At 33.7% G+C, this 21925-nt stretch overlaps 1 protein-coding gene and 1 pseudogene across 1 annotated transcript; one reads left to right on the forward strand and one right to left on the reverse strand.

Annotated features, from left to right (window-relative positions):
* Window positions 1-1989: 1989 nt before the first annotated feature.
* LOC140441558 (transcription factor HES-1-B-like) lies at window positions 1990-20951 on the reverse strand. The gene is made up of 3 exons (XM_072532363.1): window positions 20778-20951; window positions 11704-11917; window positions 1990-10677 (listed from the first exon to the last, which is right to left on the reverse strand). The coding sequence occupies exons 2-3, from the start codon at window positions 11878-11880 to the stop codon at window positions 9637-9639; spliced, it is 1218 nt and encodes a 405-aa protein (XP_072388464.1). The 5' UTR covers window positions 11881-11917; window positions 20778-20951; the 3' UTR covers window positions 1990-9636.
* On the forward strand, window positions 12668-15472 carry LOC140442391 (uncharacterized; annotated as a pseudogene).
* Window positions 20952-21925: the final 974 nt, after the last annotated feature.

The following is a 21925-nucleotide window of genomic DNA, read 5'->3' on the forward strand; positions in this document are numbered from 1 at the left end:
AACCTAAGAAGAGAAGAAAAACGATAACATAGAAGAAAAAAAAAGACAATTTGAGCAAAAGCAGTTGGAAAGCACAGAATGGCTAAGAAATCAAAATGAAACTCGAAAGTTCTACAAAAATCTAAACAAAATGAGCAAAGAGTTTAAGCCAAGATTAAGGAGCTGTAAGGATGTAGAAGGGAACATCCTAAATGATACGACCTCAATCCTAAACAGATGGGTTGAATTTTTCGATGCAAAATTTAATGGCCATCTTATCGAAGAAGCAGATAACACCCTAGCAAATCGAAATGATTGGAATCCTTTCAACCCAAACGAAAGACCACCTACCATCGAAAACGTTGCCCAAGCCATTAAAAAGCTTAAAAATAATAAATCACCAGGAATTGATCAAATTTGCAGTGAGCTCTACAAGAATGGTGGCAATGCCCTACTACAGACACTGCATAAGCTTTTACTTCTTGTTTGGCATAATGAGACCATGCCTTGTGAATGGTCTCAAGGCGTGATATGCCCGTTACATAAAAAAGGTGAACAGCTCCAGTGTGACAACTATAGAGGTATTACCCTGTTAACAACTGCTTACAAAATACTAGCAAATATTCTCTACGAAAGGCTGCAAGTTTACACAGTGGGCATAGTTGGTAAATATCAAGCTGGATTCACTCCAGAAAAATCAACACTTAACCAGATTCATTCAATAAGACAGATTCTCGAGAAAACATTAGAATTCCATATTGAAACCCATCACCTATTCGTCGACTTCAAAGCCGCATACGACAGTGTCAAGAGAACAGTGCTATACCAATCAATGCATGAGTTTGGTATACCAGAGAAACTTATCCGACTAACGAGAATGACAATGTCTAACTTAGAAGCCACTGTTAGAATACAGGGAGAGAATTCTAGATCCTTTGAGATAAAGGATGGACTCAGACAAGGGGATGCTCTAGCTTGCCTCCTATTTAATATTGCCTTAGAAAAGGCAGTCCGAGATACACGAATTAGGGACGGCGGTACTATTTACAATAGATCGATACAAGTCTTAGCATATGCTGATGACATTGACATAATAGGGCGTAGCAAGCGAGATGTTGAGCAATATCTCCTAGAATTGGAAACAGCGGCGAAAAAGGTCGGTCTAGTCATCAACGAAGACAAAACCAAGTACATGTTGGTTACAAAGGATCCGATAGAAAATGAGGAACGAGAAACAGTCTTTGGAAGTCATACCTTTGGACGTGTTGACAACTTCACATACCTTGGGTCGCTATTGACTCCTACCAATAAAACGAGCGAAGAAATCAAAAGAGGAATAAATCTTACAAATAGGGCATACTATGGACTCCAAAAACATTTCCACTCAAGAAACATTCAAAGAAGAACTAAAATTATTATATACAAAACATTGCTGAGGCCGGTCCTCACATATGGAGCAGAAACATGGACTCTAACGCAGAAAGATGAAAGACTTTTGGGAATATTTGAGCGTAAAATACTCCGCAAAAAAATATTTGGAGCTATAAACGACCAAGGGCAGTGGCGCAGAAGATATAATTTTGAATTGTATCAGCTCTTTGATGGGCCAGATGTCATAACGTTCATTAAAACACAGCGACTTAGATGGACTGGACACATAATACGAATGCCAGAAAATACGATTGCTAAAAAGCTAACCACAGGAACACCTGTAGGAAGAAGAAGCAAAGGCCGACCGCGAATTAGGAGGTTAGATAGAGTTGAAACCGACTTACGGATATTAAAAATCAGAAGATGGCAACATGTTGCCAGAAACCGAACAGAATGGCGACGAATCTTAGAGCAGAGATCCACAGAGGATTGTCGAGCCAAAGATGATGATGATGAATATTGTTTCGAAATCGGTGCTTTATTAAAATGTAATCTATTTGATTCTGTACTATTCTACCTTGTCCATCTTGAGGGGATTTCCACAAATATAGGGATATATATCATTAAATAACTAAAACATTATCTTAATAAAATATAACTTTATTCTGTTTAATAATAGATACATTCAACCATTTCTACTTTATATCATGTTCACCAAATTTAACAAATAGCATTCAAAGTTAGAGGTGAGTACTCAAGCACATTTTCTTAAGTATAATTAAAGCTTGATTTGAGCGTATTGTAGTAGGTATTAAAATATATCTACAGAAGTAAAAGATGCTTCATTTACGGGAATGTATAATGGCATTTCTGGTTCTTGAATGAAACAAGTCACTAATATTATTGCTGTATATATTCACAAAATTTAGACCGCTGAACAATAAGGGATCAAATGTTAATCCATTGATTTTAGTTTCCGACTAGAACCTAGATCTGGTTCCTAAGACTATCTAGTACTCAATGACACAAGAAGATTCAAATGATGTATTTGCCTTATGGTCCGATTTAAAACAATTTTACACAATGGTGTCCACTTGTTATTTTTAATGATTTTAATGATTTTGAATTTAAGTTTTATAGTTCAGCATATAATTGGAAAAAAGAGACTAAACGCGCATTATATAAATATAAGTATGTTCCGAAAGAACTAGAAACTGTCCAATTTTTAACAAATTATGTGTGAACCTTATTTGCCCATGGACTTTACAGTTTTCAGGTAACAAGGTTATCGTAGCTATTGAGAGATAAAACCAACTCTCGTTTCCATTAAGCGGGCTATATTTTGTTTTTGATTGTCACGAGGAAGTTAAAGTGCAGTTTTTTCTTCAATAACCAACCAACATGTTTAGACAAGAAGATTTTGAATAGACAACAGTTGGTGTCAATTGGACAATTTCTTTGTAGGAATCCATTTTTTTAATTATATTTTTATAGCTGCCATTCTTTGGGTACCACAAATTTCTATTTGTTAACAAATAAAGAGAGGGAGAGACTTCAATAATACCTTGCCAAGAAAATTCATTTCGCTCGTTCTCATATCCAACAAAATAAGGACCAATAATCCCATGCCCAGACACAGCACACCAAATGGTAACTCTTTTGCTGTGGAGTGGTTTGTCTATAATGATATCTGGGCGTTTAAATCCAAAAAATTGAGTTATTTGTCTATTGGTATAACTGTTAAGGTGAATGTGACTTTCATCATAAAAACATAATTTCTCAAGAAATCGAGATCCACGTATAGGTACTAGACTTAACACTCGTCCACAGTAAACTTCTTTTGCACGTTGTTTGCAACGTTTAGTCTTCGTCCAATTTGAATACGGTAAGCATATCCACCAAGAGATTTGAACAGTCGACGTGTGGACGTTTCACTGTTATTCAAGTCGAAGGCTTCGTTTAAGAGAAAAAGATTTAGAGAACTCATCCATATTGTTGGTAAAAGCTGTTTTTAGACGACCGATGGAGCCCTGGAGCGAAATATCAGTTTTACAAAATTTCTCAATGATCGATAACCTTATACCTTTAATGGGGCCGCTTTGTTTAACATTTATAGATATTTTTCAGACATTTGTTTTAAACTTGGACCATTATTTCGTCAATTTTCGTATGAGCGGATATAATGCTTGAAATAAGAAAGCAAAACCTATATGATAAGGTTTTAATAAAGATAAAATTGTAAATAATCCAACAAAAACAATAGGAGAATAATCTACATTGACACTATGACACTGACTTTTATGTTAAATCTGACAGGATTAAGTTGCCTACATTATTGTATGTGTACAGCCAATGCAATACCAAGGAGGTTAATATCGCATCAATGCTCTAGCACAGAATAAATAACAATTAGAATGCCCACTCTGAGATGCCGCCTTTGAAGTGTGTCAGCGCGCGATCGCCATATTTTAAACGGAAACATAGACTCGAATTGAGAAATTTGTGACAAGCTACGACAGTACTCTAATTTAAATTTTTAGAGATTAATAATTTAGTAAATTTGAAATAATTTAATCTATTCTTCAACTAAAAGTACGAATAAAATAGTGCATATTATATCTATGGTTGCCGTAAATAAATTAAACCGGGTTAATTTTTCTATTCTTCTTCTCATGGAGCCGTCTCCTTTCGAAGGTTGGCAATCCAAATGGCAATTGTAGTTTTGGAAACTGCTGCTGAGCGAAAGATTTTTGCGGATGAGCGGTCGAACCATCTCCTCAGGACTGTCAGCCACGAGTTCTGGCGTCTTCCTACTGATCTTTTGCCCTGTACTTTTCCTTCCAGTATAACTTGAAATATTTCATATCTGTCGCCTCTCAACACATGACTCAAGTATAGCATTTTCCTCTCTTTGATTATTCTTAGTAAATTTTTTTGTTTATACATGCAACGAAGTACCTCAACATTAGTAACTATTTGTATCCATGGAATTCTCAACATTCGTCTGTATATATACATCTTTTTTGTCTGTATCTTTATACTGTCTTTTCATTCGACTGTATATATACAAATTTTTCTATGCACAACAGATAACATTTCACTGAACAGCACTGGTTCCGTTTAAAACATGGCTGATTCCGTCTGAACGAACGAAATGCGCGTACTTATCTTGACAAGCAGAGTGGACATTCTGATTGTTTATGTTTATTATTCTGTGGCTCTACTCTCTACTATCAACACTTTCTCCTCAGTGGTGAGAACCATTTTCACGGCTGTTCTATTAATAATAGAGCACTGAAATACGCCCAATAAAATAAATACTAATTGTGTGCGCAATTTTACAGCAGTCTAAATTTCTGTATTGTTTATTTTGGCAAATACCGTAAATAATCATTATTTTACTTATAAATAAAAGAAGCATCTCTTAACTAATAATATAACAATAAATGTATGGCCAATTATCAATAGGTCCAAAACAATTAACCTAAAATTAATCAAAATTTAAAATTAAAATTCGTGCTTATTTTGCCGTCTTAAAAATAAAGTAAGGAATCACAATGGTGGGTAGATCAGTCTACTGTATGCAAAGAGACGTTCCTACTGGTAGGTTCACATACGAGTAATATTATGTCAGTCTGTGCAGTACAAATAAAGAACAAAGACAAGAACGATTTTCAAAAAAATTGCCTACACCTTAAGTCTTCTTGTAAAAATAATAGGACTTTTCATCCAAAATAGTGTCAGCCATTTTTTTCGTACAATTTCTTGTAAAAAAACATGTTAGGTTAGTAATAAAAATAACAATTAAGTGCATGTATACACTTTCGAGATAAAAACTCCCAAATAAAGTCTAAAAATAAGGAAAAAAGTGTCTTAGCAAAATTTTTTTAATCGATTATTATTTTGATACTTAAATCGCCATAACTCCCATTATTGGTTAGTGGAAAATCCGCACTGGTTAAGAAAATCTTGCTTTTAAACTAGATGAGGAATTATTGTTTGGCGTGGGATCTTTAATGGGCGTTTAATACATTCATATTTTTTTGAAGAATATTTAAATGGTCAAAGATATCTGAATTCTCTGAAAAATTAACTACCTTTGTTCCTAGAGAATATTCCTTTACGTGAAAGAGGAGTTATGGTATGGCAACAAGATGACACGATGACGAAATTTCCCAATTTTCAAATAAAAATATTCATTATTCCCTGAATTATTGGCTGTTAAAATCATCTTGGAACACTCTGTATAGTGTATGTCATTGATCAAAACTGCACGCAAAGCATGGCGTCTGATGAAAAGGCCTATTGTTTTCTATAACTGTATCTGTATATTATTCTAACAAGCCGGTAAAAAGAAGTAAACAAAACGACCAAATAAAGAAACTTGTAGCTTACAAAAGAAAATTTAATTTTTCTTCTAATCAAGAAAAGTATTTTTACTGATATTATTAAAGTTTCATTTTCTTGGTACATATGAAGTAAATATAGAATATAGAAAACAGAATGTATAATACAAAATGTTTTGTACAATCATTTACACTCATACAAAAAATATACATGTTCTGTATTTTCCGCCATATGATTTATGATAAATTCCGCATTCTTTAGGTTATAATGGGAGTAAATTATAAAGAAACACAAGGTGGGTGGATGCAGAATCTCGTGTCTGAAAAATATAGGTAGATAAGACAATGAATGATGTCATCAAACATCAGTAGAAGTCTTCAGATATGCTATAAACAAATTTATAGTATAGAATCAACGCGCCAATGTTTTTAGATTAGATATTAATACAATAAGAATACACAGGAAATCTAATTGTTTATTAAAAATGGTCGTGTCAATGATTTTTCAACCAATAGGCAAATGTTAATGAGTAAAAGAAATAATCTACAAATATTGCTGTGTGCTTAGCAAACTAGAAGATCATTTTGAATGAAGTTCATGCCATGTCAATGTCAAGTACTTTCACTTCTTACATCTTAGTTTGATGGTTAATATCTACTGCTATATCTACTTCCAAATTTCTTCTCTTTTCATTTCATGTATTCACGCAATAATGTTTATATACAGTTTCGTATCTGAAGAAATATTATTTTCTTCATAGATCATCCTTCTTTTTTGGGGAATGTAATGTCATGTTATATGTTTGAGCGTTTTTGTCCAAAGTTATGTTTCAATCGCAGCATACCCACCTTTTTTGCTTTTTACTTTATTAAACATGTTCAAATCAGCGACAATGGTGGGCTATATTTAGATAAATCATCAGATCTCTCTGTCATCTGAGAAATTCATTTCACGTGTCAGAAATTTGGGTTGCAAATTCTTCTATATTTTCTTTCAGTAATATTTTTAAACTTGGGCTGTATCACGTGTATCGCATATAGAAACTGTTATTGTAAATTAAGAAAATCTTTCTATCCCATCCGATTTAAGCGTAGAGTTAGACAAGTTTGATTCTTTCTATGTCAGCTTCATTACCAAAATATTGGGCATAAATCTTTCCTAATTTCTTCAATTCTCCGCTTCTTGCTATATTCATCCAACTCCGGTCTACGATTTTTTTTAGGTTGACTGTCCACCGCAATTGTGGTCTTCTTTATCCTCTCCTATTTTTTTTATTAGTTCTTTGCTATTAATACTATCGTATAGGTATCGTATCCATACTTTTGATGATTTAATTCCATGAAAATGTTATGCCAGGTTACTATCTTCAATCTTATTGATGACCTCCGTATTTTCGCTACATCATTCGTTTACACTTTCGTTATATATCATTTGCATAAATTTTCAAGAAGCAAGCTTATTTAACAACCATTAGTCCAAAAGACTATTCTCACTATTGACTTCATCTTTGGCAATTGAACTGTCTTGAACAGAAGCTCATATACTGCCTTAAACAACTCAATGGAGGTTAAGGCAAATTATTCAAGGAGGTTTCTTAATCATTAGATTCTTCATCTTTCTCTCGATCTTATTTTCTCTATTTTACTCTGCATGATCAATACTTCCTCATTTGTTTGACGTTTCACCATATTTCAAAAGCTTCTAATCTTTTGATGGATCTTTTTAAGATCAGAAATTTAGCTCCATATAATAACAGTAGAGGAGACGCAGGGTCATTTGGAGAAGTTAGAAATGATATCAATTTTATAAACGCAAATCCTTCTACTTCGATGCGCCTAGGGCTCTTTTTGGCAATTTTTCGAGCCCATCGAAGTCTCTGAAGTTTAACGAATTCTGAAATCGGTACCTTTTTGAAGAGTTGGTAAAGTTCTTAGTTGTACCTGGATCTTCATACTCCGTTTTCGTTAAGAGCGTAGGCGCAAAATTTCGGGCCAATGTTTTTTAAATGCATTCATTTTTTTCGAATCGTGAGAAAACTAACAAATATTTTTACAAAATTTAAACGCAGAATGAAAGATTACGTTATTACAGATGGCCGAAAGTCCCTTAGAATAAACAAAAAGTTTTTTTGAATGAGATATTTGAAATTAAAAATCACACTAAATTTTCTCTTGTTTTTCACCCCTGTAACTTATTAAAATAAACATTAGAGAAGTATTCAGGGACTTTCGGTCCTCAGTAATAATGTATTCTTTCATTCTGCGTTTAAATTTTTCAAAAATACTTATTAGTTTTCTCAGAATTAGAAAAAAAAATAATGCATTTAAAAAGCATTGGCCCGAAATTTTGCGCCTACGCTCTTAATAGGTGCAAGTATCTTCCTTAAGACGTTTCCTTCGAAGACTTCCAGCTTTCTTTTTGTGTCTTCTGTCATCACCTACATTTCGCATCCATAACATACTAGTGGTCTAATTAATTTTTAATTGTAGATTATATTATTGTCATTAGTAACGATTTTACTAATAATCACTTATTTCGTTTTTTTTTTCAGTTTCATGTGCAGCTCATAGTACTTGCTGGTTATATTTATTCTTCCTAACAAGTCTTGTAACTCTTCAAGGTTGCTAGCGACTAGCACTGTGTCGTCCGAGTATCGTATATTATTAAGTACTCTCCCATTTACAGAAATTCCCGCATTACATGTGATTAAAACTTCGTTAAAAATATATTAAAGATATGAACATTTAAAAAGGAAAAATTTTAAACGACGAAGTATGAGACAATATACTTATATCACTTCAAGTTGTCAGCAGTGAATAGCTATACTCCTTGGTTTTAGAAATGTTACCATAGAAAAACTATTTGTGCTGAATCCTCTGTTGCAAAAGTATGGTGATCAGAGGAAAGATATTTTTGCGGGTTTTGTGGATTTCGATAAAGCATTTGAAACAGTCCAACATGTAAAATGAATGGTTAGAGTAAAAAACATGGGAATTGAACACTGAAATAGAGTAGATACCCAAGGAAGATTATTAGTAAGTGACGACAACCCTTCTAGGTTGGATCCCCAATCACAGCTCACCGCCAAGAAACCCAGGTAACGTTTCTCTATACACTTTTCTAACGAAAAATTTTGGTACTGGTCACGAAGATTATTTATGTTATAATTATCAGGGAGCAATTTTCCGATTAGAACATTTTATTAATCACTACTTGCCTTGTTCTTCTTTTCAATTTAACATTCAATACTGGCATCATGTCTATCAATGATTAGGAATTACTAATGCAGCGATTTTACTTTACCGTTAGTATTAGCTACTTATGTCTAGCAGTATTAATAAATTGATCAGTATAACTTGGCTCTTGCAATATGCAACAAAAAGCATAAAGAAATCCTTACAAAACCATTGTGGTATATGAACAACTATTTTATTTACAGCTGTAGACTGCAATAACAAGTTATACTGGCAAAAGTATATCTATGTATATAACAGTGTATTTGGTAATAAAAATAGGGTATTATGTCAGAAAATCTCTTAAAACTACAAGTCGTGTCCGTGAAGTGACTGTTATTTATAATGAAACTATGTGGTATCTAAAATAAAATATTTACAGAAAATTCAGAATGAATAAACATAAGAGATGCCAATATCACAGCATTGTTGTAAAGAGAATAGTCAATTTAGTTAATAGATCCGGAAATTTCTAAAACATTTGATTTTATTTAAACATATAAGAATTATTAGTCTCAAAACGATCTCTCTTAAACAGTACACTACAAAAATTGGTCTTTTATAGTATTTTGGTTTATACCGGTTCATATCGAAATAAAACACCGAGATACCATAAAGACACACTTCAGATTAATATTGTATTATAGTTTTATAAAATCAAATGTTTAAGACTACTTTTTAAAAGAGATAACAAATTATAGTCATATCACCAAGGTCTCCACATATCAGTAGAATCGGAAGCGTCTTTAGAAGTAGTTGTCTCCTGTTTAACTCTCCTTGGATCCGCGTCCCCAGAAAAACTAGAGGATGGTTGACAATCCGGAGTCAACAACTGAGTTTTTATTATTTTGGGAGCAGGTGGCTGAAAGAAGTTATCGTTGGAGACTGTGAGCAAACCGTGAGATTCTTGGTATTTACGTTTAACTCCCTGAATAACGTTTTCTTCGTAATTTGCGGATTCTTCTTTCATTTGAGCTTGTCTGTACCGTTCCCCTTGATTGGTAATTATACAAAGAGGCTCAGCAATCTTCTTCGGAGAATCAATTTTTTTACTAATTGGATACTTAACGATTTTCAATTCAAGAGGTTGTGTTGCTGTAGAAGATATTTGGGGAACTTGGTGCTCATCGTTGAATGTTCTTGTTGTTGGTACAACAGGTCTAAAACCTTGAGGTGATCGACATCTAAGCCTTAAATCCTCTTGCATCATTGGGCTGACAGGAGGACTTAAAGGTTTAGGTATTTCTGTTGAAGAAGGTATCACAGTAGCAAAGGCGCTCGATCGCTGACCGCTAGGAAAAAAGTTGATGTTCCTAGAGTTTGGCACAAGAAGAGCAAGTTCTCCACTTGGTAATCTGCTCGGAATCAATTGTATACCTTGTGGTATTTGTATTCTCGGATTATTATTTTGATCGCCAGTGTTTGTACTTGAAATTTGGGTGGGTCCAGCAACCAAATTGAGATTATTAAATCCTCCAAATGAGAATTGCGCTACCTGTTCAATACCACCAATGCATTTCTGAAGGTGATTTACTACTCTCAACTTCATAGAGTTATCTACACCATCTGTCTGATTCATATACTTATCTATTTCAGCCGCGCATTCATTGAATCCGGTTTTAAACTTTCTTAAAACTGAAGGATCTGAAGCCATAGCCATTGCTAACTGTTGGCGCTGGACGTTTTGCAGATGTTTCACAGCCATTTCAAGAATATCGGCTTTTTCTAATTTTGTGTGACGGGCGGGCTAAAACAAAAATGTCAGAATTAAAATTTATAAAGAATATAAGGAGTATTTAAACATTTTATACCAATTAATCAACTATCTTTAAAAACAGAAAGCAATAATCATCAAATAATCGATTTATTAGGTACCTACATACATAAAGTACATAATACTGAAGTAAATTGTCAATTAGTATAATGGTCAGTGAATTATCCCAAGTAGATGTTTCGATTAAAGTCCTAAGAATGATATAGTTAATGTAGAAAGAGAGCAGCAAACAAGAGTGTCAAATACCTTAGTATGAAAAGGGATCACAGATTCTATTCCTATGAATGAAATGCTTGAGAAAGTGAAGATGACAATCAGAGTAACTGTGAGGGATGTAATAAATGTAAAAAAGAAGGAGAGGAATGCGGAATGATTTATAAGAAAGCCGGAGGAAGCGTACGTAAGATTAAAATCGAATACAGCTTTTTTGGTTAATAGAAGGCTTTTTTACCAAGGCTCTTCAGGTGACAGTTATAGGATTTCATGGAACACAAGTTAAAAATATCATACACTTATAATAATATTGGCTAATTGCTCGAGACTTTGTATAGGTTAAGAAAATGCTGTTTAAGATTCAAGTAAAGATTAAGCTAATTAGAAATAAGCGATTAAAAACCGAATACTTAAAAATATAATTAAGCTTAAAGAAACTATAATAGAGTAAGCCAGGAGATCTGAAGTAGAACTAATCTAACTTAACTTGACAGTAGCAACTTATCGCAGACGCAGAATATATATATATATATATATATATATATATATATATATATATATATATATATATATATATATATATATATATATATATATAGATATATATATATATATATATATATATATATATATATATATAGATATATATATATATATATATATATATATATATATATATATATAGATATATATATATATATATATATATATATATATATACCTATATGTATATTAAAGAAAAACAAAAAACTTACGTTTTATTTCTAACTTCACTTATGTACTTACATCCTTATTCATGGCTTCTAAAATAAGAGTCTTGATTTCATTGAGACAATGGTTTATTCTAGCTCTTCTTCTTTTTTCCATTATCGGTTTATGGGTTTTTCGTAACTCTGCTTTGGACATGGTGGACTGAGGTTCTCTTGACCTGTTGTAGTCTGTTTCGTCTTCACTGATGGGCATATTTTCTTTGGATTCTTACACACTAATGAGTGTTAGACTGTAATATAAGCAAATTAAATTAATACGATGATAAAGAGATGTTTTCAGTTTAGTCTTGTTCAAGGGAAAAATGGATTAACAAATAAATTAGAAGTTAAAATAAGGGAACAAATTATAGAGTAAAAAAATACAGTTCGCAATGGATTATTAACATATCAAGAGATAAATAATATGTTTTTTAGTTTAAAATAATATTTTTTTTCTCCTGTATCTCCTTGAAACAAGAACATATTTGTCTATCAGTAAAACGACGATCTAAAGCTCTGCTTGAAAAGATCAGTTCAAGATCAACCAAAGTCTCCAAGTTAAAATACCTGAGCAGCAGATCACGCGATCTGCAATTAACATAAAATTTTTTCTAAAGTGCTATATAAATGCAATACATATACATATGTGCCACACTGTTAAAAAGTTACCAGTTTTAATAGATTTGAAGGTAGGAAAAACAAGATGAAAAGGGTGGCGCCAACATTGTTTAATTTAGCACTGGAACACGTAGTTAGAAATACATAAACCACATAGACATATTTAAAAGGAAGGTACTAAGACGAATACTAGGCTCTATAGATGAGAACAAAAGAGAAACCACCTTTATCTTAGTATGTCCACCTAGAGCGTTTTGAATGAACAGGCCATGTATTTAGAGTGGAAGAAAATAGACTTCCAAAAAAACTGTTGAATGCAAGAATGTAGGGTAAGAGACCTATTGGAAGACCGAGAACGCGATGGGGGGATGATGTGGATGAAAATGCCAGAAATCTCCTTGCCATTCGATCGTGAAGGAGAATGGCTACAGATCGTAACGGATGGAGAGGTTTGATGAGGGAGGCCAGGGCTCGAATTGAGCTGTAAAACCATAGAATGGATGGCGCTATTACCAAATCGCTATTACCAATATTTCACCTAAATCGCCGGTGTATAGCAAATCTACTGAGTAGTGTTCCAGGTGATCTTGGAACATCGGCAGTGTATATTGTATACAGTATGGCTGACAGGATCGCCCCCTGTGGCACTCCAACCTCCGGAGTTCCGAGTTCGGACAGGACTTGTCCTATAACAAAGAAGAACACCGGAAACATACCGGTAGTCTAGATCACTGACTAGTAGTGACCTTAGCTCAGTGGTTAGCTACTGGCTTACCAAGACGGAACGCCCCTGTTCGATCTAGACACAGATACCAGTAATTTTTCAATTGCTAACTTAACTGAATCGCCACCGTGTTTCGAAATCAAAAGTTAAGTAGTCGCTAACACTAAAAAAGCAGAGCAAGAAGATTATCCAAATGGAATATGTACAATAATTAAGTTAATGAAGATAAGTCAGTTATATTTGATAGTGTTGCAAATGCACTCCAATACTTTTTAAAACACATAAAAAAAGTATTATACTAGTCGATCAATTGAAACATACAAGTAATCAGTGACGAAGCAACCGTAAAAGCAGGCTGGAAAAACAATTTTGAACCATGCAGTGTCGGATTAGTGCCATTAGTGCCATTAAAACACTGAAGAATAATGAAGCTTCAGCCATTGACAATATACCAGCTGAAATTCGTAAAATTGGAGGACACAAAGGGATAGATATATTTCAGAAACTAATAACAGATATGTGAAACACAGAAAAAATTCTAGGAGACTGGAAAAAAGAATTTATATGTTTTATGTTACACATGGTCAGTTGTCTTATATGGTGTCGAACCACGGACCTTGAAAATATCTTTTGCAAATGTGGTTGTATAGACGAACACTAAAAATACCGTGGACGGCGAAGCAGACAAATGAGACATGTCCTTAATCTGTTGAGATATAAGAAGTTTACATGGGTCATAAACAAGAAATTAAGCCACTTCACAGAGCTAATCATATGAGAATACAGCTCTTTAACGTAAAATAAATATTAGCTAAAGTATGGAAGCACGATATAGATATTTACTAAATATTCTTAAATTTCCGACAAGACAAGACTATAACACATAAACAGACATAAAATATATTTAATTGTGCGAGTATCTGATATCTTCTTCATCATGTACCATATCAGAATTATCCGACGATGGTAATTACCTTTGCAAAGGTTTCTCAGTCTTCTGACACATGGAATAATTGACCTAACAGGAATAGATAACATGGCAACGTAAGACTTAACTGGAGGTTACTAGTCCTGAGACGAAGTGTCTACGAAGACTGGATAATAGCAACTGATACTTTTAATGATACTTTTAGTGTCCAGACTTGTGCTCGAAGAAAAAACGAAGCTTGCAAAATTTAAAAATAGACAACGAAATAACAGAGCATGGGGTGATGGGGGTAACTGAATCCAGGGAGTATCTGGGTCATAACTTTTTCATTCTTAAACTATAAGAGTATTTAAGTTTCTTGCTGTTGGCTGTACTGCAAGAATGTGCCTTCCCTCAAGAACATTAACTATATACCTTTCTAGTACTTTTGGTTGCTGTGAGAAGATCAATTTAAATTCGTAGTTATTTTTTCTAAAATCAACGTACATAAGAAAAGCCCAGAAAGGTGCTGGCTCCTCATATGCCACAGAAGACCTTGATAGGGCAATTGACGATATTAGAAATGGCATCAAGACGACACGGGGTGCATCATTATTTTACAATATTCCACGATCTATACTGAAGCATCGCGTCAAAGGAACGCGTGGGACTGGACTGACTTCAAAAAAAGGTAACGGTGGTGGAGGAGTTAAGTCATATTTTTCGTCTGTTGAGGAAAACGAAATTGCAGATTGCTTAAACATTATAGACAAAATTGGATTTGGCTTATCCAAAGAGGAAGTATTAGACTTAGGACAATTGTATATAAGACAGAATAATATCTAGAGTAGATTTAAAGACCAGACCCTGACTGGTTTAGATCATTTAAAACTAGGCACCATCTGTTAATAAAGAAACCTAGGAGTATTGAACATGTTAGATGCGATCAAGTGAACCCTTGGGTCATCTATAATTTTTTTGAAGTATTAAAACAAACTTTGAAAGAACTAAACCTTAAGGAAACCAGGACAGATATTTAATTGTGACGGGACGTCATTTTGCCACGACCCTAGTAAAACAAAGGTCATTGGTGCAATTAAATCGTTAAAAAGCATTTTGTACCAATTACACCAGTTCGTCTGGCCGAGAGAACACATCTATTTGGTTGTGTTGTTGTGCTGGTTGAATGATACCTCTCCTCTGTGTATTTAAAGGTCAATATATAATGGATAAATGGAATAATGAGAATACATCCCAAACTGCAGTTTCTACAACGTCTCGAGGTTAGATGGAAACTACTTTCTTTTTCAATTGGTTTAGAGATGTTTTTTACCTAATATTACAAAGGAGAGAGCAGCTTTATTATTATATGATGGTCATGCTACCCATGTGTCCACAGATTTGATTAGGTTAGTACAAAAAAATGAAATTACTATAATGAAGTTAACTCCAGACACGACACATTTATTACAACCATTAGATATGTCAGGTCTGAAAAATAGTTGGAGCAAGGCACTCAGTAAGTGGCAGTGGGAAAATCCTTGCAAAAATGCCTAAAGAAATATTTGTACAAATGATAACCAAGCTAGTACAAATGACGTACCTAGTATTAATATTATTAATGGATTGAAAGCCACACGAATTTATGATGCCAATAAACAAGATTCTAACAGAGATTCAATTCCTGCATCAATATTCAAAAAAGATGATTTACTTAGGTAAAAAAATAATCTTTCCAATCCCACCACAATTCACTTGGAAGCCACTGCTTCTTTGGCTGTTCACTCTGTAACTCTGTAAAACTGTAACACTCAGTAACTATCGCTTCCTCAGCAACAGTAGAATCAGAAGCCAGTGCCTACATCTTCAGCAGCACTATGACGAAATGCAAGTCCTGTTATAGCCGCTGGAACTCAGGAGGACTACAATTATCCAAATTTACGGCAACAAGCATAACATACTTCTTCAAATACGGTACAAACAGATATCTCGAAGACTTTATTCATAACAGAACAGTCAGAAATCTTTGTCTCTACCTTTGTAATAGTTGAAAGAATACAAGCTAGCTCTGCAAACAAATGTAGAAAAAGTAGAAAAAGAAAGTCCTGTATCGCCAATTGGGCCTACTTTACAAACACGTAAATTATTTGGGGAATTGTTGATTGTTGTTAGAAATGATGAAAAAAGATTAAAAGACCACAGAATTCAGGGAAAAAACGTAAAAGATGGGTCAGTAACTGTGAAATTATCACCTGCAAAGATATCTAATAAAAAAAGAACAAGATGAGAAAGAAAAAATGAAAGAAATTTAAAAAAAAATATATGAAAACAAAGGCCATACCGAAAGATAAACGAAATAGGCCTACACTAAGCTTTTTAAAACACAAGAAAAAGAACAGTTTTGATTGTATATCAGTATTATTGGTGATTAGACCTGTGGAGATTTTCAGCACCTAGGCCTTAAATAAATTGTTAAAAAATTAGTGAATATATAGTCTTTAACTTTGAAGAAGAGTATTTTTCAGGAAAAATCTTAAACTTCACAGATGACCAAGTTGAAATTTCATCGGTGCAAAAATCTTTGAAGTCATGGAAGCGGCCAGATAAAGCATATATTGAAAAATACTATTATTATAAGGTTATTGGTGCAATTGAAGAACCAAAAATTTTTTCGAAAAGAGGATTTTTTCATGTGAAAGAATTGCAGCATTTGTGGGACACTATATGAGATTATAAAAGCTTCTTTACTAAGCTTATTTTTCAATTTGCTTTCCGTTTTGTTTAGGAATATATTAAGATTTTAATTTTAATTTGTTCAGTTTTAATAAACTCTTTAAATTTAAGTTTATAAACTCTCTAATATCATGGCATTAAATACAAGTTGTTAGCTGCAAACTGCTTATAATTTGTTTATAAACCTTTTCTGCTATACGAGACGGTACCCTTGCATTGAGTGTGGTTTCAAATCCGCTCAATTTAAATTAATGTTTGTCATTTCTTTGAAAAGTGTAAAGATATGCAATTAGGCCCAGACAATGATTTCTACCAGGTTTTATGATATTTTATGAGATATCCTAATGGTATTACAGCAGCTTATAAAAGAAATATGGACACAGAAACCCCTACCCAATGATTGGAATATTTTAATACTTTGCACCATACACAAAAACGGAGATATCTTTGAATGCTCTAACCACAGAGGAATTACGCTTCAACATGAAGCGTATAAAATATTTTATACAGTACTATGTCACCGTATGGCACCATATGCAGAACGGATAGTAGAAAAATACCAGGCTGGTTTCAGAGGTGGTAAATGGATAATTCATCAAATTACAACCCTGAAACAAATTTTAGAAAAACACTGGAATATGGCATAGATACTCATCACTGTGTCCCTGATACTTAACGAACGACTGGCACGGTATATTGACAATATAATAGGATCCTACCAAAGAGGCTTCTTGAAAAATAAATCTACCATTGATCACATATCATCCATCAGACAAATATTAGAAAAAACGACGGAGTACGACATAGACTGCCATTACATCTTCGTAGACTTTAAGGCAGCGTACGATACTATTGACAGGTCCCAATTATATTCGGTGATGATCGAATTAGGAATACCAAAAGGATTGGTAGAATTAATTAAAATGACAATGATGAAAGTCGAATGTAAAGTGCGCGTACAAGGGGATGTTTCAAAACCATTTAAAACCAACAGAGGACTGCGCCAGGGAGAGGCGCTATCATGGACGCTGTTCAACCTAGCGTTAAAAAAAGTTATGAGAGATTTGGGAATAAACTTAAAAGGTACGATATATACCCGTAATATACAAATAATGGCATACGCTGGTGATATCGTCATAATTGGAAGAACCCAAAATGAAGCAGTGGAGGCTTTCACACGTATCAAAAATGCCGCAGAAAACATCGGACTTCTGATTAACATCCAGAAAACTAAATATATGCCGGCCATATCAAGAATTCAACAAAATAACTTAGAGGTGCAACACGAAACGATAGAAATGGTAGAAGAATTCTGCTACTTAGGATCACTGGTAGACTACAAAAATAACACATCCAACGAGATAAAAAAAAGAATATGCGTGGCTAACCGCTGTTATTTTGGCCTGGGCCCTCAACTAAGAGCGAGAAGTATGTCAATAGCAACAAAGTGCAAACTTTATAAAACAATAATACGCCCAGTGTTCACATACGGATCGGAAACATGGGCAATGACGACCCGAGATGAAGACTTACTGCGAGTCTTTGAAAGAAAAGTATTGAGGACCATATATGGGGGAATAAACGAACAGGGTCTGTGGAGAAGGCGATATAACTTTGAACTCTATAGACTTTTTGGTGATGCAGATATTGTGAAGACCATCAAAATAAACCGCCTAATGTGGGTGGGCCACGTTATGCGGATGGATGAGAGTGATCCCACTAAAATAACTATGCTAAACAGGCCGGTCGGAAGAAGAAGAAGGGGGCGACCTAAACGCAGATATCTGGACGATGTACAGGAAGATCTGAGGGAGATTGGAGTGAGGGGCTGGAGAAGACAGACACTCGATAGGAAAGGATGGAAGAATGTTTTGAAGCAGGCCAAGGCTCACGAAGGGCTGTAGCGCCAACTGATGATGAAGACTCATCACATATTTATAGACTACAAAGCAGCCTACGACTCTATGAACAGAAGATAAATATTCAAAGCAATGAAAGAGCTAGGAATACCAAATTAGTTGGTAAATTTAACAAAACTAACTCTTAAAAAAGTTGAATGTAAAGTACGAATTCCGGGAGAACTGCCTGAACCGTTTAAAACAAATAACCGATTGCGCCAGGGAGACCCTGTCTCCTGTATACTGTTCGATCTGGCTCTGGAAAAATTAATACGTATGTCACAAATCACAACCATTGGTTTAATATACAATAAATCAGTTCAAATCCTTGCCTATGCTGATGGTATCGATATCGTTGTGAGAACGGAAAACGCTGTACGAGAGGCGTATGTAGCATTAAAAGAATCAGCTACAAAAATGGATTTAATAATAAACACCAACAAAACGAAGTATATGAAAATAAGCACGCAGCCACAAATCCTACGACCAATTGTTAGAAAACGACGTCACCGAAGGAGTGAATGAATTTGTATACCTGGGAGCGCTCCTTAACACTGAAAATAATACTACCGTAGAATTTGCACGGCCAACAAATGCTATTTTGGACTCAATTTGGACACATATATATCGAGAAATACAAAAATAAAACTCTACAAAACAATAATACGCCCAGTCCTAATATATGGTTCAGAGACCTGGCCTATAACAAAAAGTAATGAAAACATATTAGACTGTTTCGAAAGAAAAGTACTAAGGCGAATCTATGGAGCAGCATGGAGTATATTTATAGAAGACGATATAACTTCGAACTTTATAGAACATACCAGGAACCAGATATCGTAAAACATAGATTAAGATAGGACGTCTGAGATGGATAGGGCATGTAATGCGGATGGAACAAAATTACCCAGCTAGAAAAACGCTCCTTGATAGACCCATCGGTCAGAAAAGTAGAGGAAAACCCAGAACAAGGTTCCTTGATAACATCGATGAAGACATGAGAAATATGGAAATACATGCTTGATGATGATGAATATCTTCAATCAAATTAAGGTTTCATACATTTAAATAATATTAAGTGAAGGTCATGTTTTTATACATAGTTTAAAATTTACTTATACTTTGATCATTAGGTAACTAAAAATCTGATCCGAACGCAGATTTGTTGTAAAATCGTGATACAATTACCCCACCTTACCCTACCTCTCTCTGTCAGAGGTGTTTAGATCCGAAGACATCCTCAGGGAAGAGGGAAGTAAAGTTCAAAATACAGAAAACCATCGTACGACCAATAGCGACACACATGACGAAGGTGAGCATTATTTCATGACAGAAAAAAAAACAAACCAATAAATCTTATTAGTTCTTTTAAAGGAAAATATTAAGAAGAATTGTATGACCATATGTGAGTGCTTTACAGGTACAGCATCCCAGAAAGGTACGTTAACTGTTTGGCTAATGGTCTCCATCGTGCTGCGGAACAGGTTGGATTTATTACCCAAATCAATGCATTAATTTCATCAACGAAAAAGGTATTTTTGCCTCGATAAAAAGCCTCGGGTCCGTGTAGAAACATTTAAGACAATCGCGAAAAAGTTCAATTACCTCCAGACCCAGTTGCTACTAAATTGAGTAGTTGGATAATCGCTGCTATTTACTATGCCGAAAATTTCGATTTATTAAAAAACATACTGAACGAATTTCTGGAAAGACGCTCACCGTATACAAGAAGCCCAAAACATATTTTGCCGTAATAATTGGCGTGAAGATTTGAATTATATTAAAAGTAATTTAAGTTGTTTGCCAAAAGTAGTCAAATTACTTGAAACAAAAGGACTAAGAGAATATATTACAATATGCGCCAATTATATCACATCATTTTGAAAGAATATCTTTTGAATATAAATGTACATTTTAGGATACATAAGGAAATTTGAATTTGAACATTAAATACATCATTATGCCATTTTTTAGATTTTAGTCTACTTTTAATTTAGTTTTTGGGACAATTTTTATTATCTTGATTTTAAAAGATATATTTTTTATAATGCTGCTAATATATATTTCTAAAAAAATGTATATTGTTTTAAATGCATAATTATCCGAACACGAGATATTATTATTTTATTAGGTACTAACATTAATGATATTTAATATTGTTATATGTTATACCTAATAACAGAATTGTTAATATTTGAATTGTTAAAAAAATTTATAAAATATAAACTTACCTCACTTTAAAATCATATATCCAAAAAGTGTTTGCACAACCACACCACTTTAAAAACTCACAAGAAAACTTTTTCAATAGAAAATAAAGTTCAAATTTTCACTTCCCAAACTATTTCAGTAGGTATATCATCACCACAATCCTTGAACTTACTTCGGTTGACATTCATCAAATGATTGTTTTTAAAAAACCAGAAGAAATTCCAATACATACCGTGGGAATGTTCCCCCACCCTTCGATTGGTCAGAGGGTGTTTCTTCTCATGTGGCTACTCGGGCATTCAAGACTACCAACGCGGAGTTGCCAGATATTAAGTTAAATAGGGCGTTTAGGGATTCCACGTTGACAATATAATGGGCAAGGTTAAACAATAAGCTGTATCTACATATACACAGTTGAGTATAATGTATATATACATTTCTTTTTATTTTAAGCCATTTACATTCATCTTGATGCAGGATTATGTTCAATATCACTTTCATGTTATTTTTTAATATATAAATTGTTTCATCTATTATGGTTTTGTCTCGGAACATTAGGCCAGTAAAGAAAAAAAAAAGCTGCAAAATCTTCTATCAATCCAACTGAAAACCATCAGGGTTTTCTAACTCTTATGCCACAAATTGGTCGTATTGCTCATGTAGTGATCATTTCCCAAGTTAACATGCTCCTTCCTTAACTATTGTGATTTCCTGTTTTGCAAGACATGCCATTACATATTAGTCTTATACATTACTCTATTATATATTGTTATGATCTGCTTTGTTTTAATTTTTGTTAATTCTAATTGAATTTAGAATTGAATAAACTAGATCAAATAATATTTAATTTCCCAGGGTTCTTTACTACACAATAAAATTTATTTTTCTTTTAATTCGTGGCTCCTAGTATTTCCTGGAAGCTGGCTTTCTTCAGGATAGACAAAGGGAATAAATATTATAACACAATTTATAACCTTTTAAAACAATCACCATTTATTTCAATACCATATATAACTGTCAACATAACAATTGTATACACTGAATTATCTATTCCTCAGAGCAAAAGAAAACTTAATTCTGTTATTTCCCTTTTAACACAATTGATTTAATTTACTGCAAAATTGTTCTCACTAACTTTCGTAAAAACAAACAATTTTTATAGTATGCA

Source organism: Diabrotica undecimpunctata, chromosome 5 (assembly GCF_040954645.1).
Source record: "Diabrotica undecimpunctata isolate CICGRU chromosome 5, icDiaUnde3, whole genome shotgun sequence".
NCBI lineage: Eukaryota > Metazoa > Arthropoda > Insecta > Coleoptera > Chrysomelidae > Diabrotica > Diabrotica undecimpunctata.